The sequence below is a fragment of the Pantherophis guttatus genome, chromosome 3 (genome assembly GCF_059756535.1).
Source record: "Pantherophis guttatus breed Tessera chromosome 3, ASM5975653v1, whole genome shotgun sequence".
Lineage (NCBI taxonomy): Eukaryota > Metazoa > Chordata > Lepidosauria > Squamata > Colubridae > Pantherophis > Pantherophis guttatus.
The window spans coordinates 125,405,954-125,423,241 of record NC_142065.1 but is presented as its reverse complement, the minus strand read 5'-3'; the positions used below and the strand labels follow the sequence as shown (position 1 = coordinate 125,423,241).

The 17,288-nt window shown below is 38.7% G+C and overlaps 1 protein-coding gene across 2 annotated transcripts in view; it reads left to right on the top strand.

Moving 5' to 3' along the window:
- Nucleotides 1-17,288, top strand: part of ADAMTS16 (ADAM metallopeptidase with thrombospondin type 1 motif 16) — a 100,586-nt gene that overhangs the window by 55,018 nt on the left and 28,280 nt on the right. For both annotated transcript variants that reach the window (XM_034411805.3, XM_034411806.3), the window contains exons 16-18: nt 757-1,001; nt 4,182-4,320; nt 16,368-16,494. In XM_034411805.3, the coding sequence (XP_034267696.1) occupies nt 757-1,001; nt 4,182-4,320; nt 16,368-16,494 (511 nt within the window). The remainder of the gene's footprint in view (nt 1-756; nt 1,002-4,181; nt 4,321-16,367; nt 16,495-17,288) is intronic.

Below are 17,288 nucleotides of genomic sequence, written 5' to 3'. Positions count from 1 at the left end.
TATCCCATTGTTAGTGCTTATCTACTTGAGATAACAGCCTATTTTCAAGGAGGCTTATTTTTCCCAAGAAATGTGGCACTTCTTTCTAGTTTCTGCTTTCCAGTGTTTAATTCAGAAAAAAAAAAAGATTAATATGCATGCCTGTGCCCTTATGTCAGAGTCTGACTTCAGGATGGCAGGATCAGGGGTGAGAGGAAATTTGGCCAAGACTTCAGAAATAGACTTCTCATGTAGGCTCTGCATCTCCTTGGAAAGGAATTTATCTGGAGGACTGTAACCATTTTTCACAAGAATCAATTTCAGTGTCCTATGCTTAAAGATGCCTGAATTCATATAGTAGAAATGCTAAAGAGATGACTTTGGAGAAACTATGTAGCAACAGATACAAAAACTCACTTTAAGCCTGGAAAATGAAGAAAGCATTGTGAAGAAACTCAAGCTAGCTCTGCCCTAAATCCTTGGGATATAAGAGGGAGGGAATGGAAAACATTTATCGAGGGTCGACAGTTTTGGCCCTCTGCATGCCTAAAGCTGCAATTCTGAGTACCGGTATATCTTTCAGTGAACTTTCTACTATATACAGGATTTTATATATAAAATAATTACATCATGATGTCTTCACTTTAAGTCTCCAAATTCCTAGCAGAAACCTACATTGGGGTTAATAGATGTTTATTTACTTATTTCTTAAAGTCCACAGTATCATCTGGAACCGGCTATTGCATTATGAAGTGTCTCTCTTCTTCCTTTATCTAGAGTACTACACATTAGTCACAATCCCTGCTGGAGCAAGAAGCATTAATGTGTATGAGATGAATGTATCCAACTCCTATATTGCTGTTCGCACTTCCAGTAAAAGGTACCACCTCAATGGTTATTGGACTGTTGACTGGCCTGGGAAATATAAATTTGCTGGGACTCTGTTTGTCTATCAAAGACCATATAACCACCCAGAGACATTAAGTGCTTCTGGACCTACAAATGAGAGTATTATAATAGAGGTAAGTGATATTGTCATGGAATGTTGTTCACTGTATAAAAGTAATTAGAATTCCTGAAAGACTCATATTACTTTATCATGTCGACTGAAAAGTCCAATACATGGATAATGCAGGTTAACAAAACTTGATCTCTCTTTATAGCCCCTCCATTGTGATTCACCTTGGAACAGTCATAATACAATACTGGAAAATAATATGTTGAATAAGGAACATAATTTTATTAGGCTTCATAGCTCTGTTCCTCCTTCCTGAAATGAGGACCTACTGCAGTTTAACCTATACTCTAGCAAGTCATGGATATTTATAACTGACATTATGACTTTGTCTCTGAATTTGCAATGTAGTCAAAATACAAGCTTCAGCAATTCCTAATGTTCTTTTATAAACATTACATATATTTTATACAGATCTAGAGAACAACTTAACTGCTTTTCCCCTTTCCTGCTGCTGCTAGACCAAATCTCAATGAGAGGAGACAATGAGGTCACAAAGAATAGAAAAAGAATCTGATCATTTTGTACACCTTCACATGTTGTTGGATTGCAATTAATGAATAATAATCTTGGGATAATCTAAGTTGTCCCCTATTATGGGAATTCATTTTTTTTAAAAAAAAATTCAATTAGTAGTATAGAGTATACTTACAGTATGTGTTGAAATGAAAAGACTGGGGATATCTATGGACAAAATCTCAAAACAAATAAAAGGCAAATTAAAAGTAGAGCATTCAAGTAAAAAGGGAGGGAGGGAGGGAGGGAGGGAGGGAGGGAGGGAGGAAGGAAGGAAGGAAGGAAGGAAGGAAGGAAGGAAGGAAGGAAGGAAGGAAAGAAATTAGTTCCTACTCTAAAATTCCCAGAAGCATGGGACAGTTTAGATTATTCCAAGGAAACAGAACATTGAAGCTGAAATATTGAACCAGAGCAGGGATGTTATTTTCCAAAACACATTTCTGAGTAACATTTCTGAATTTTTTCCCCTTCACTTTCCAAACAAAACAACAAAATGACCCAATTTTCTACCCCTTCAAAATTGTTAGGGGAGTTGCAGTTTTGTTTCTGCAGTGCCCTTGAATAGTAATAAACTTGGATAACTATGGAGAATACAGTATGGGATAGGATGTCCATACAATTGTTTTTTCTGAAAATCTATTTATTTATTAAACATATTTCTATGCTGCTATCATTAAAATTATTCCCAGAAGCTTATATAGAAAAATGCAAAGTAAATTGTGCCCCACAAAAATGACAGAATAGGTTTGATTAACAACTATAGCAGCTGTAGTAGCAGCTATATTGTAAAATATGAAGTAATTGCAGTAATTAATGAAATAGTCCATTAAAATTCTGTGTCATGAATGTTCAGGAGTGATTAGGTCCTTCCTATAAACAATTTGGATTTGGAGAAGGGGATATACTTCTCTATTCCTGCTGTATCTGCTGTCATTAGTTTATGACCTAACTGCTCTACAGTTCAGATATTAATTATCTCTCTCTCTGCAAATAACAGTATTGCTTCTGTTAAAATGTGTTTATCTTATAATATAGTTGCTGCTAAATTCCCCAAACAAGTTAATTAAGGGGTTGTAGTTAAAACTTAGCTGGAAAAACCTGGATCTTCTTTCTTGTTTTGTTTTCTTTCTTTAGTTATCTGTGCAAGGTACACAAATTCTATCTCATGTTGTCCTCCTGGCATAGCAACCCCTATGCCAATTCCTTTTCAATGGTCCTGAGTCACCTTGGAACATGCATTTCTTCAACAGTCTGCATGAATCTAATTCCCACATAGCATGCCATCATCAAAAGAATACAAATATTTGGGAGGTTGTTGCTGTCAATTTATTTATTTTTGTTGTGTATACTACTTTAAATACCAAAATCAACTTGTCACAGCTTTTATTGGAATGACAGACTATAAATAAATTTACCTTATTAGAAGAGATATCCTAAATCAATGCCTCTAAAATTAGAAAAAAAAACCCACAGTTACGTCTACTTCTTCAGTGCTAAACAGCTGGAAGATTAGTCAAACTTGCACTTACTGAGCAAGCTATCCTTATGGGTAGTGGCCTCCTTCAGGCATAGCCAATTAGATATTCAACACATTCCCATGAACTGAGGAACTGTAATAGGAGAAAAGAATTCATTAGTCATATCTAAAATTGTGAACAGACAAGACAGATTCCAATGACATCAGATTTTATTTGTAAAAAAGAAAGTAGTTAAGATAGATAGATAGATAGATAGATAGATAGATAGATAGATAGATAGATAGAGATTGATCTTAATTCTGGCTGTTCTATGAGTTTGTGTGTATATATATAGACATATATATACATACATATATATACGTGTGTGTGTGTGTGTGTGTGTGTGTGTGTGTGTGTGTGTGTTTTCTGATGTTTAAACCTGTTTTAATGTGTCTTATCACTTTGTAGGGAATTTAATGGGAATACCCAAATGGCCAGCAGGCTTCTAAGCATGCAATGGAGCAATTGTGCTAATGCAGCAGCTCAAGTCATTCTCCATATCATGGTGTGACCTAAGACAAGACTTGCTGCCAGAGAAACAAAAATGTCAGGGTCAGGTGGTGTGGAGCCCAGATTTCTGACCAATATCATTTGGATCACTCTTATGGTCTCAGGCTCTAACAAACAGTTATTGGCTAGTAAGGTGAACTTTCTCATCCTGAGGTATTAAGACCTTCATCCACTGGCCACACCATAATCAGTACCTCTTCCCCAGAATGCTGCTGCCAATTTGAATTATTCCATCCTTCCAAGAGCAATGAAAACAGCATTTAATAGATCACCCACAACATTTCAGGATGATCAAATAGTTTAATTTTATACACACTTAAGTATAAATTTTGTAGATGGGATATTTATTAGCTTGTGCTGATGGACCAGGTCTAGTCACACTTGCTCTACTTTGCTAAGCAAATCCATTTTTCTTGAACGAAGAAACAAAATCAGGTCCTTACTTCTATTCCAGAGATTTATGCATTTTGTACTTACACAAATATTATAATTCTCTAGATTCACCTCAGTTCTACCTGAGTCATTCTAAATATTTTCAAATGTTGTATTTATTTATCTGGCCAGGAATTCCTAATTATGGAAGTTTTTATTATTTAGCACACACTAAGCATGAACTGATAGCTTCCTTTGTTTGCTTTTGTCAGCTTCTCTCACAAGGTAAAAATCTAGGAATTGCATGGGAATATTCTCTTCCTAAAGTGGAAACCAAAAGAACACATATATTAAAACATAACTATACATGGGCCATCATCCGTCCTAAGTGCTCAGTGTCATGTGGAGCAGGTAAGGTATCTCTAAAATGTTTTAAAATATAGTTTTATTGCAGACTACAAATTGTTCCATTTTCAGAAATCAAACCTTCCTAGGCACATTCAGTTGATTCGGAAGTATAGTCCATTTGGATAATAATCTCCTTAATGAGCAATTTATTTAAGATACCTCTGAAGTTTTATCTTAAATATTTGAGGCAAAGCAGAAAGACACCTTATGATGATCATATTTGTTAACCAACTGAAAAGATAATACCAATGCACCATACTTCTAGAATTTAAAATATTTTCAAATGTCACCCTAATACTACCTTTTGAACAGGAAATTGATGACAAAAATTAAAGAGTATGAATGTCTGTATAGTAATTTTAATAAAGATTATAACAGTAAAAACGAATATGAACTAAGAAGATAGAAAATTAAAAAGGAAGTAGAAATACAGAAAAGAAGGAGACAAGGAAGAAAGAGAAATACAAAAGAAGGAAAAATAATACAGTAAAGAAATACACACACACACACACAGTTCTTACCTTCATCAACAGAAGTATAAATAATTTTAGTAATTTATCACATCTTAAACAACAATTGTTTTTTTCTTTCCATATCCCATCTCTGATCTACAAATAAATCCATAAAGCATTGTCATTTCAGTTCTGATGTCAATGAAAATCCATTAAAGTTTACCAGAGATAACAACATATATATTCCTTTATTTAACAATTGTAATCTTTAGTTCATTCCAATAATGTCTTAGCACTTGGTTTCTTTTCATGTTTTTTTGTTCCTTCTCATGAGGTTCTTCAAAATTTTAATGTCTGTTTTGTAAATCCAATGTAGGAAACTTATCCATGTCACTTTCTTGGTTTATTATTTGTATATCACTTTTAATTTTTAAAAAAGCAGACATTTTCTTTTGTATGTCCAGTACAGTACAGCATTTTTTCCATGTCATTCTTGTAGCTTGACCTTTGTAACTTAGTCTCAATTTTGTCAAGTAAAACTTGTTCTTCTTCCATAACATCTTTTATACACCGTCCTTCCTCTCAGGCACATGTCTCTGTTGACACGATAAAATTAATTTCTGAGTCTATTTTTCAAAAATATCCTTCAATATGTCATATGTTAGATTATTTTGTTCTCTTCCATTACTATAATTCAGATTTGTGAATTCGTCTTCTTTATTGCAATTGTCTAATTGTAATTTTATACTTATGCAAGAAAAACTGAATGTGCAGGCGTAGAATACATGGTAACTGGCTCAACAGCAGTAACTTTGAGAAGAATCTAGGAGTCCTAGTAGACAATTACTTAAGTACTGTATGAGCCAGTGGTGTGCTGTAGTTGCCAAAAAAGCCAATTCTGAAATATGTACTGTAATAACTTCTGCCTCTATTGCCTAATTTTTAAATCTTATTTTTTTAAAAAAAATCAAAGCAAAAATATTTTTCCATAGGAAGGATTTTTTTAGAATTAACTCCAAAATTTTGTTTCAAATTTATTTGGACCTTTATTTCATTTGTAACTCTCTGAAAGTTTTAGTCACCCTTTTGTGAATTATTCCAATTTAAGTTCTAAAAGTTTTAATTAAAACTTCCTTTCTCTAAGGATTGAAGGAAACTCACCCAGTGCTATCCATCCAAAGATTTCTAATTGCTAAAGCAGTTAATATGCAATTTCCATATATATGTGGAGATTGAAAAAATAAAATAGAAAAGAAAGAAAGAAAAATAGGGAGAAGTAGTTTCTGATCTTCTTTACAGCAGTAATAAGTACAATTATAAAGTTGCCTCTTTATCTAAAGTTACATCATGACTGTATTCCTTCTATAATCTTACTTATATAACCATACATCATAATTTCATTTTTCCTGTTTTATGCAAAAAGTCTATAAGGTGTTTCCAATAACAAGCAATTTCCAAAAGTGATTAGAGGAGATAATATGCAAAGTAGTGTTGTTTCAAAGGCACTGACCTTGGTTTGAGCAAGATTGCTCATCTCACAGAACTCTAAATTCACAGAGGCCACTAATCTTATGGTCTACTTGTGATCTATCTGGAGCACTTGTGGGCCATCTCAAGTCCATAGAGGTTTCATAGAGCCAGTTTACTAGCCAGTTCTTCATCTGCTGAAATTGTTGGGACCACTTTTCATGGAGTGGTCTTCAGTCTGCTATTTCTTATCTGGAAGTCCAAAATTAAAGAGTACCTCTCAAAAGGTTTTACAAGTAGTTATTTTTTCTTCAACATAATGATAACTTTGACTGGGTCTGGAGTGGCAATAATCTGAAATATTTCATATGTGTATCTATTTATAGTATATGCATTTATCTACAATATATCTAAGGTGTATCTATTTATCTACAAATCTATTTAACTGGAGCAAAATTTTGAATTTTGGATAGGTCGAAACTAGACTTTTATTATTCTTCAAAAGACAGTAATTTTCTTTTCTGGCATTGTTTTATGTTACTGAAGAAGGAAGTTAAAGGACTCTGTTTTGCTTAAGGTATAATAATGCAAAAGGTGAGGAGCTTGGACAGGTTGAGAACTAGATGCTAAAATCGGAGGCTCAAAATGACCCCTGAAATAGTTAGCTGCTTTCCTCTGTTCAAGAGTAATATCCCCCAAACTATTCCTTTCAAATGTATTAGTTTACAACTCGTGTCATTGCTTTGTGGACTAAGATGAAGGGAGCTAAAGTTCGATCTAATCTGAAAACAGGGTGGGAAAATCCCCATGAAGATACATGTTTATATTATCCATTTGAGATGCTGTCACTTAAATAGTCTGGGTAGCTACCAAGGATTGATAAGATGAACATTACATTGTTAGAGGCCAGAATCTGCATCTGAGCTGTCTATTTATGGGGCAATAATCTGCTACTGCTTGTTCTGTATAAACATCTGCCACCTGGAGAATGAAGAGGTGATGTCATGTAAAATGATAAAGGTCAAAATGACTGTGATCCTTAAAAACTGAAGCTGATTGTTGTCTCAGTACCTTCAATACAGATAATTCTGCCTTTGTCCTAAGAGAGCTATGCTTGTCAAACTGTAGCAGGATTTTAAAGTGTTCATTTGCCCTTTTCAATCTTTCCTTTTAATCTCATTTTAGATTTTTTATGTATATGTATGTGTTTGTATCACCTGGATGGATTTATTAGTTAACCATTACTAAATTACATATCACTAAGGCTGGAATTAAATGCTTAGTAGGCAGCGTTCTTGCAGAAAATTTCTGCTGAAAGTATAAAAAGAAAAAAGAATGGCAAAAGGCAAACAAGAAAGGGTTTCCTTCACCTTGAGCCCAATTTGTTTTGGGTTGTAATAAAAAATCTCCCCTCCTTCAAAGCCAAGTAGGAAGTTGCAGTGAACAAACTATGGAATGGGATGAGTTAAGTACTTCTTCAGTGAAGAAGCACAGCTGGACACACTGGCAGCTGGATATTTATTGTTCCAAGTATTTTATCAGTTTCTTTGTTTTTTGTCAATTTTAGCTTCCAGAGATCTACTCATTTCATTAAAATGTAGGTCCACTTATGCAATTCTGACCTTTGTAAATTGTAGCAATGTGCATAACTGAGTGCTAATCATTTTTATATTGTTTGTTCGTTCATCTCAATAATTGTACGGTGTTATAGTCGACACTTCAGACAGAACAGAGATGGATAACCTTTTGTTGTCTGAGGGCTACACTTAATATTGCTTTCCTGGGCAAGCATTATCTGATATTGTTTTCCCAGCTTCAATGATACAGTACATTGGGTGGAGAATGTGACAATTATGTGAAAGTGAGTGGGCCAGAATTTTCTAAAAAATAATCTAATAATTATTTAAAATCAAAGCAGTGTATTTGATGTACCTAAACAAGCATTGCATATAACTTTAACAAGGAAAAGTTACAGGTCACACAATGGCCTTGATAATTACTCCACTAGATTTAAAAATAGTCATGGAAACAACCCTAGAGTCCAGATACACTAATGAGTTACAACTTATGAAATGGGGCTTCATTTGAACATAGTCTCATCCTATATCACTTTTTTAAAATGATGATCCATATTTTATGATTTCAGGAGCCCTTTCTTCCCCTGAATGTTTGTACCTACTTTGTGGGGGTGGGTGGGTAGGTGGAATCTTCAAATCAGCCAGATAAAGGAATTCCCTTTTCTTTAAATGGTTTGGAGAGTTTTAAATAAATGAATGAAAGCACTTAACGAGAAAAGGAGATATAATTAAAAAAATAATTGAGAGAGTTGGAATAAGAAAGTAAGAAGCAGAAACTCTGAGGATTCCTCACAATGTTTCCCTCATTTTTCTCCATTCCTGTATGATTTGAACCACTATGGCAGGGGTGTCACGGCGGTGTCACGTGACGTATCGGGACTTTTTCCCCCTTTGCTAAACCGAGCAGGGGTGGAGCAGCACGTGATGCATCCGGCCCACGGGCCGTGAGTTTTTCACCCCTGCGCTTTGGAAATTGCCACTTAAATTTGACCTTATATGAAATTTGTAACTAACCTGGCAGTGTCATCCCAGACTAATTTCAAATATCTTGAGAGTTACCTTAGGTTAAGATGGGCAGTCTATAAATTTTATAAATAAATAAATAAAATAAAATAATTAGTTAATTAGTGAATAAAAAGGAAGGTTTTTAAAATTGCAAAATACATCACTTACTACTTTCCAATACTTACTCTAAATATTAGGATGCTTCCTTGCAACTATGGGAAAGCAAAATTGTGGTTTCAACATACCAGCCATATTTTAAATAATGTATCCATTGCAGTTGAAAATCCGACAGCCGAGAAGACAAAAAATCAAATGCTTTTATTATGATTATTATTATTAATAATAATAATAATAATAATAATAATAATAATAATAATAATAATAAACAAAAGCAGAATATAAGAAAGAAGTAATTGAGCAGCGAGCTGAAAATTGGAAACACAAAGCTCTGCATGGCCAATACTTGAAAAGTATTGAAGGCAAAACTGACCAGAAACTAACTTGGAACTGGTTAAGATCAGGAGTACTGAAAAAAGAAACAGAAAGCTTTATTTTGGTAGCTCAAGAACAAGCCCTAGCCACAAACTGTATGAAGGCAAAAATTCAACATGTTACCACCAACAGCAAATGCCGCCTCTGCAATGAAAAAGAAGAGACAGTTGACCACCTGATCAGTGGGTGCAGCAAAATTTCACAAACTGACTACCTACAACGCCATGACCGTGTTGCTAAAATCATTCACTGGAAATTGTGCCAGAAGTTTGGATTTGAGTACAGCAAAAACCACTGGGAACATCAGGTTGAGAAAGTTTTAGAGAATGAGAAACTCAAGATCTTGTGGGACTTTAGGATTCAGACTGACAGGCACTTGGTCCACAACACACCTGACATAACAATAATTGAAAAGAAAAAAGTATGGTTCATTGACATTGCAATACCTGGTGATGCACGAATTGAAGATAAGCAGCAAGAAAAAATCACAAAGTACCGGGACTTACAAATTGAAGTTGAGCGACTGTGGAAAAAGAAATCGTGTGTTGTCCCGATTGTAATTGGAGCCCTCGGAGCAATACCCAAAGGGCTACCCCGCTATTTAGAAATTCTAAATTTGCCGGACTTGAACATTTTGACTCTACAAAAAACCACCTTACTCGGAACAGCTTACATCCTCCGACGATACCTTAACAGTTCCTAGGTCCTTGGTTAGGACTCGAGCTGCTGAGCTATTAATCAGCCTCAAAGGCTGTGAATCTCACTAAAGATTAACCAATAAATAATAATAATAATAATAATAATAATAATAATAATAATAATAATAATAATAATAATAATAATAATAATGTTATTTCTATACCGCCCTTCTCCCAAAGTACTCAGGGTGGTGTACAGCCTTTTTAAAAACACAAGACAAAACAACAATTAAAAATTTAAAATGATTAAATAGATTTGGCTCAATTTAAAACCCCAGAAATTTAAAATACCCCAATTTAAAATTATTATGTTGATAGCCCGGCCTGGCAGAACAACAGGGTCTTCAGTGCGCAGCGAAACACCCGGAGGTCGGAGATCTTACGTATTTCCGGGGGCAGTTCATTCCACAGGGCTGGGGCTCCCACAGAGAAGGCCCTCCCCCTGGGTGTCGCCAGCTGACATAACTTGGCCGATGGCACCCTGAGGAGAGCCTCTCTGTGGGAGCGGACTGGCCAGTGGGAGGCTATTGGTGGCAGAAGATGGTCTCGAAGGTACCCGGGTCCTATGCCATGGAGCGCTTTAAAGGTGGTAACCAACACCTTGAATCGCACCCGGAAGACCACTGGGAGCCAGTGCAGCTCACGCAGGAGGGGTGTCACGTGGGCACAACGAGTTGCGCCCATAACCACCCGCGCGGCCGCATTCTGGACCAGTTGGAGCCTCCGAGTGCACTTCAATAGTGCCCCCTATTCCTAACCCCCTCAACCGCTGCAGCATAATACCATGGTCGATAGTATCAAAAGCCGCTGAGAGATCTAATAGGACTAGGACAGAGGAGCAACCCCTGTCCCGAGCCCTCCAGAGATCATCCACCAATGCGACCAATGCCGTTTCTGTGCTGTACCCCTGCCTGAAGCCCGACTGGTACGGGTCTAGATAGATAGCTTCATCCAGGTGCCGGGGAAGTTGTCGTGCCACCATGCTTTCAACAACCTTCGCCACAAAACAAAGGTTGGAGACTGGATGATAGTTGGCTAATTCAGCCGGGTCCAGGGAATGCTTCTTGAGGAGGGGCCTCACTACCGCCTCTTTCAAGGTGGCAGGAAAGGCACCCTCACTCAGAGAAGCACTTACAATTCCCTGGAGCCAGCCTCGTGTAACCTCCCGGGAGGCCAGTACCAACCAGGAGGGACACGGGTCCAATAAACACGTGGTGGCACTAATCTTACCCAGAACCCTGTACACATCCTCGGGAGTCACAGGATCAAACTCCTCCCAGATAACATTCTCAGGACCTGCCCTCGTCTCCTCCCATGGACTCATCCAATCGGAATCCAAGCCATCCCAAATCCAAGCAACTTTATCGTGCAGGAATTGCACAAAATCCTCAGCACGACCCTGCAAGGGATCTTCCCGCACTCCCCCCCCCCGAAGAAGGGAGTGGGTCACCCTAAACAGGGCAGCTGGGCGGTTCTCTGCAGATGCGATAAGAGCAGAAAAATGGTTAGATTTTGCCGCTTTTATCACCACTAGGTAGGTCTTGATATAAGACCTCACCTGTGTCTGGTCGGAATCGGATTGACTAGTCCTCCAAATTCTCTCTAGGCATCTTTTCCTACGCTTCATCTCTCTCAGCTCCTCAGAGAACCAAGGAGCCAATTGAGATCGGCATCGGGTCAGAGGCCGCAAAGGCACGACGCGGTCCAAAGCTCCAGCAGCTGCCCTTTCCCAGGCGGCCACAGCTCTTCAGTCGAGTCGTGTGTTAGAGTCTCAGGAAATGGCCCAAGCTCCGTCAGGAACCTTTCAGGGTCCATCAGGCACCTGGGACGGAACCATCTGGTCGGTTCCGTCTCCCTGCGGCGGGGGAAGGAGGTAGGGAAGTCTAAGTGGAGGAGCGAATGATCTGTCCATGACATCTAGGTCCCCTCTACCAAGATCATTCAACCACTGACCAGAGATAAAAATCAAGTCCAGAGTGTGTCCCCCTATGTGAGTGGGGCCTTGAACTAACTGGGTCAGGTCCATGGCCGTCATGGAAGCCATGAACTCCCGAGCCACCTCTGACGCCTCACCCACAGATGGAAGGTTGAAATCCCCCATGACAATAAGTCTGGGGGTATCAACCGCCACCCTGGCAATGACGTCGAGTAGCTTGGGCAGGGTCGCTGCCACGTGGTAGGGAGCCAGGTACGTAGTCAGCAAACCCATCTGCACCCCACGGCCCACTTCACACAAAGGGACTCACATCCAGCTATCTGAGGAACAGTGGTCTCCCTCGGACAAAGACTTTCCCTAATAATCACCCCCACTCCCCCACCCCTCCCCTTGGCTGATGAAATGCATGGAAACCTGGCAGGGGGACCCCCCCTCTTGGCCCAACCAGGTCTCCGTAATACCTGCCAGGTCCGCACCCCCCTCCAAAATAAGATCACAAATGAGGGGGGCTTTATTAACCACCGACCTGGCATTACACAACATCAGACACAGACCCTGGGCCTGAGACTCTGCACAGCCCAGGACACAAGTCACGCATTGGGGGCCGGAGTGCACAATCGCTCGGAGACAGCGCGGAGATCATATAAATTGGGTCAAAGACCCTCGCTCTCAAGACATAGGAGGCTCTTGTTTAATCAAAGTTTTAAAGATTCTCTTTATACCGTAATGCCAAAGAATTAAGAATGTATGTACCTTTAATGTGCAGAATTCATCCTTGAATTCTTTTGCTTTAACTGCCAAAAAAGCAAATGTGGCCCTAGACTGCATCAATAGAGGGATAGTATCAAGATCACATGAAGTGTCAGTAACACTTTATACTGCTTTGGAAGACCACACTTAGAATATGGTATCCAGTTTTGATCACCACAATACAAAAAATAAGTTGAGGCTCTAGAACAGAGGTGTCAAACTCAAGGCCTGTGGGCCAGTTCTGGCCCACCAGGTGCATAAATCTGGCCCACAGGCCCACCCTGGAAACAGCAAAGGACTGGCCTGTGGTGCCTCTGCCAATGAAAACAAAGCTTGGGAGGGCCACCCACGGCATGCCCATGACGGCCTCCTGCAGCCCTCTGCCAATGAAAACGGAGCTTGGGGAGGCCTCATGCAGCCCGCCCAGGGCTGTAACAGCCTCTGTTGCAGCCTCTGTTTTTGGCTGCAACAGCCTCTTGCAACCCTCTGCCAGCAAAAAAGGAGCCCGGGCAGGCTGCACATGGCCTCCTTGAGGTCCATTTTTGCTGGCAGAGGGTTGCAAGAGGCCGTCATGGCCAAAAATGGAGCCCTGATGAGTGACATTGAGCTGGCCCTGCCCTCCAGTGCACTGGCCATGCCTCCTTGGCCCCCTGAGGTCAAACAAAACCTTGATGCAGCCCTCAGTGAAATCGAGTTTGACACCCCTGCTCTAGAAAGAGTGCACAGAAGAGCAACAAAAATGATTAGGGGACTAGAGACTAAAACATGTGATGAACAATTGCAGGAAATGGTCATGCCTAGTTTCCAGCAAAGAGAAGCACTAGGGCTGACATGATAGCAGTCTTCCAATATCTAAGGGGCTACCACAAAGAAGCGGGAGTAAAGCTATTCTCCAAAACACCTGATGGGGGGACAAAAATTAATGTATGGAAGTTTATTAAAGAGAGATCCAGAACTAAGGAGTAATTTCTTGACAGTGAGAACAATTAATCAGTGGAAAGGCTTGCCTCCAGAAGTTGTAGTTGCTCCATCCCCAGAGGGTTTTAAGAAGAGATTGGACAGCCATTTGTCTGGAATGGCTTAAGCAGGAGGTTGGACTCGACTTCCAATGTCCCTTCCAACTCTATTATTCTGTTTCTGGTCATCTTCAGTAACATTGAATAGTTACTTTATGTAGTAATTAGCAGCATAACTAAAAAATGCATGTCTATCTGCAATAAACCTAACATGCTTGGGCTCTGTATTCGGTGTTGTTATTATCAGTGAGGAACTGTCAGTTGTGAAGCAATAACGTACAGATGCATTGATAAAGCACTAGGCTACTATTAGGTTTCACAGAGCTTTTATAAAGATAAATTAAAACTAATTGGAAACTTTTTGAATAGCAGCAATTATTTATATTCGTGTTAAATACTATAATGGTCTCATATTTCTTCTCAGTCCAGAAGACATATGAGCAGAGCCAGTGTGAGCTTGGAGTCTGATTTATTTGACAAACTAAATGGTTGCTGTTGCCTTCTTCCCAAATGCTTGCTTCTCAGGGCAATTCAGAGTCACTCACCTTGCTGGGAAGATGACATGCTGCCAGCTATTTTCCGAGCTTCTTGTTAGTCATTGCACAGACAGCATGTGATGGGCAGGTCCATAAAATGCATGACTAAGTCGTCTGGACGTCTGGCAAGCCATATATTATGTAACTATCAAAAATAGCAGAGTCTGCACTGGGAGACTACATTGGAAAAGAGGCTGATAATAGAACTAAAATAAATTGTAGAATAGAGTCCTTCCATCTCTGAATGTTTATATCAGTCATGCAAAATATTATGAAATAAAAAAGTACATACACAAAGAAATCTGTAAAGAAGAGGATAAACTTACACTAAAAGAAGTGTTCATAGAAGGGATGAAAGAATGGGGAAAACCCCACAATAGGAGAGAAGTAGACGATAAAAGCTGAGGAGAGTAAGAGTAAGCTTGCCACATAGATTGCCATACCCACCTTAGTACTCTGAGGTGGTTCCCTTCAGGCAAAGTCTCCCTAGTAACTATTTTCTAAAGGCCCTCTTACTATTGAGATAGGTTTGGAGGATAAAAACAGGGGACTATGAGTGTTCATGTTTAGAGAGGACTTGAACTCAGTGGAGAAGGCACCAAATAATGACAATTGAGTTTCTTCCAGCTGAAGTCAACATAGGTTGAGACCTGCCCCATCCCATCCTTTCTTTCTTCATAGAGCATCAGTAGATTCAGTAACTATAATATGGTCATTCCTTGCAGTGGGAATCCTTGAAAGACTAAAGACAAGTTTGAGCTGTAGAAGCTGAGTAAGATGGAGAAGTGGAATGCTAATAAATCTGCCCACCAGCCGATCATCTATCTCATCCTGAGGCTGTTTACATAAACTTTGTCAAACTATATATAGTGGAATGTAAGTTTAAACACCTTAGTGAAATGGGTCAAACATTCCTTCAGACTAGCAGTGTGTGTCAGACCAAACTGCATTTTGTTTTTACAAATTTTATGAGGGTTGATCACTATGTAACCTCTCCTTATATTCTAAGGCATAAAAATGTACACAGATTTCCAAGGAAAAAAACTCTAAATTAGAGTCACAGCTTCACAGAACAATAAAGCTGTTGCCTACACTGAGCTAAATGCCTGAATTAAAAAAATGAAACATTTGGTTTAGACATATAGATAATCCCTATTTGCAAACTTTCAAATCAGATACTCTAAACTTTTATCTAATTCAAATGTAGTCAACAAAACTGTTCTCATAATATAAGATCCATACTGTTGTACTTGAATTCTGCATACTACATTTTGATAGTTAGTTGATTTATAAATTTTTCATTTCATTGTGAGTTTGTTGTCTTTTCATCCTTTGGCATTACTTTCCGATATACTTGAGAATTGGTATGTGCTCAGAGTATTAGTTTCCAATTCATTTTTTTCCTCTAAAGTTATCAGAATCATTGATAAAACATCAGTCATTATCAGATCACAAAATCTCTTTTGTGCTGTGATTTAATTGATGTTTGTATGTAGATATATGTATTGATGATGTATAAGAATAGGGTGAGAAATGTAAATTGAGAGCTGTAACAAACTGCACACATTGTCTGAAAATAAAATTTTGAAATAAAGTAATGGATTAATAAGAAATAATCCAGAAATAAAATCAAAACATTTGAACTGGGAGAACTTTCTAAATAATCCCCTTGTTTCCTTTCTCTAAAGACATTGGTCTGAATTGTACATCCCTGTGACTGAAAAAGGAAGCTGCATCCCTCTTCTGCTAATATAGAACTAACAACAAGCTAGTTTGTATAGACGCAACTGAGTTTACATTTTAGTCAAGAAACATGGATGGAAACAAGAAAAGGCTGCAGAAAAGAAAGACAACTTTGGAGCAGCAATTAGGAGCAAATGGTATATCATAGTCCCCAGAATTGTTTGTCAAATAGTATGAAATTAGTGAATGCTGAAGGCACAAAGCATGTCTTTGACCTGGGAAATAAAACCATGGAAAGTAGTCATATAAGTGTCTTTATTGTTTGTGTAGGATTGTGTAAAATGCACACAGTGGGTTTAGAATATCAAGAGATGGAGTTTCAAATGTAAGCAGGTATTCATGATTTTGTGCTTGCCATTTGTGCTGTGTTGTATGCAGGTCAAATGGTGACAAAAGAAACCTGCTACAAAGATTTTCAAGTACAAGTCGATGCCTCTTTATGTGACTCCAAGAACCGACCAGCTACTGGAACCATCCCTTGCAAAATGCCAGCTTGTCTTCCCAGGTAATAAAATGCACAACAAAGTGTGTATTTCCTCAAAAGTATGTGGCATTGCATGTATCCATTCAATGAACTCTGTTTGGAATGTATTTGTAATATGCACTGGCTTCCAGTTTGTTTCCAGGCATGGTTCAAGTCCTGCTCATAATTTATGAGGCTTTCACAAATGAAGGAATATATGCACTTCTTAGTGTGATAAACTTTGGGAAGTCTAGGCTGGAATATATTACCAATAGCAAAACATTTTCTAAATCTTTGTACTGAACATTCATACCAAAGCTGGCCATGAAGAGCCTCAGTGGCACAGTATTGCAGGCAAACTCTGCCCACAGCCTGGAGTTCGACCAGCTGTTCTGACCTAGGCTTCCTGAGACAGTAAAAAGCACCTATTGGTCCCAAAAACCCTCTTTTTATTTCAACAGCTATGAATTATGTTCATTCACAGCCCGTAATGAATCACAAATTGTTTGTAAAGAGTCCGACAGAAGTCTGCCACATTTTTTTGGGATAAGGCTGATAAGCACACACCTTTATCTCCCTGGCATGCTGCCAAACACCTAATTGGCAATTAGCTTTGCAAGGCCACATGGAGCACAGAGTCAAAATGGAGCTTCAGAATTTAAACCGACCAGAACAAACAAAGTTGCTTCCTGAAAAGGCTCACGTGCCTTTGTTTCTCCGTTATGTCTTATGAGAAGGGCCAATCATCTCCAAGCCCTACTCCCGAGCTGTCCCTTTTATCTTAACTGTTCTTGCCTTCTGGCAGCTCTGCGCATGCACGCACTGGGAACAGGCTC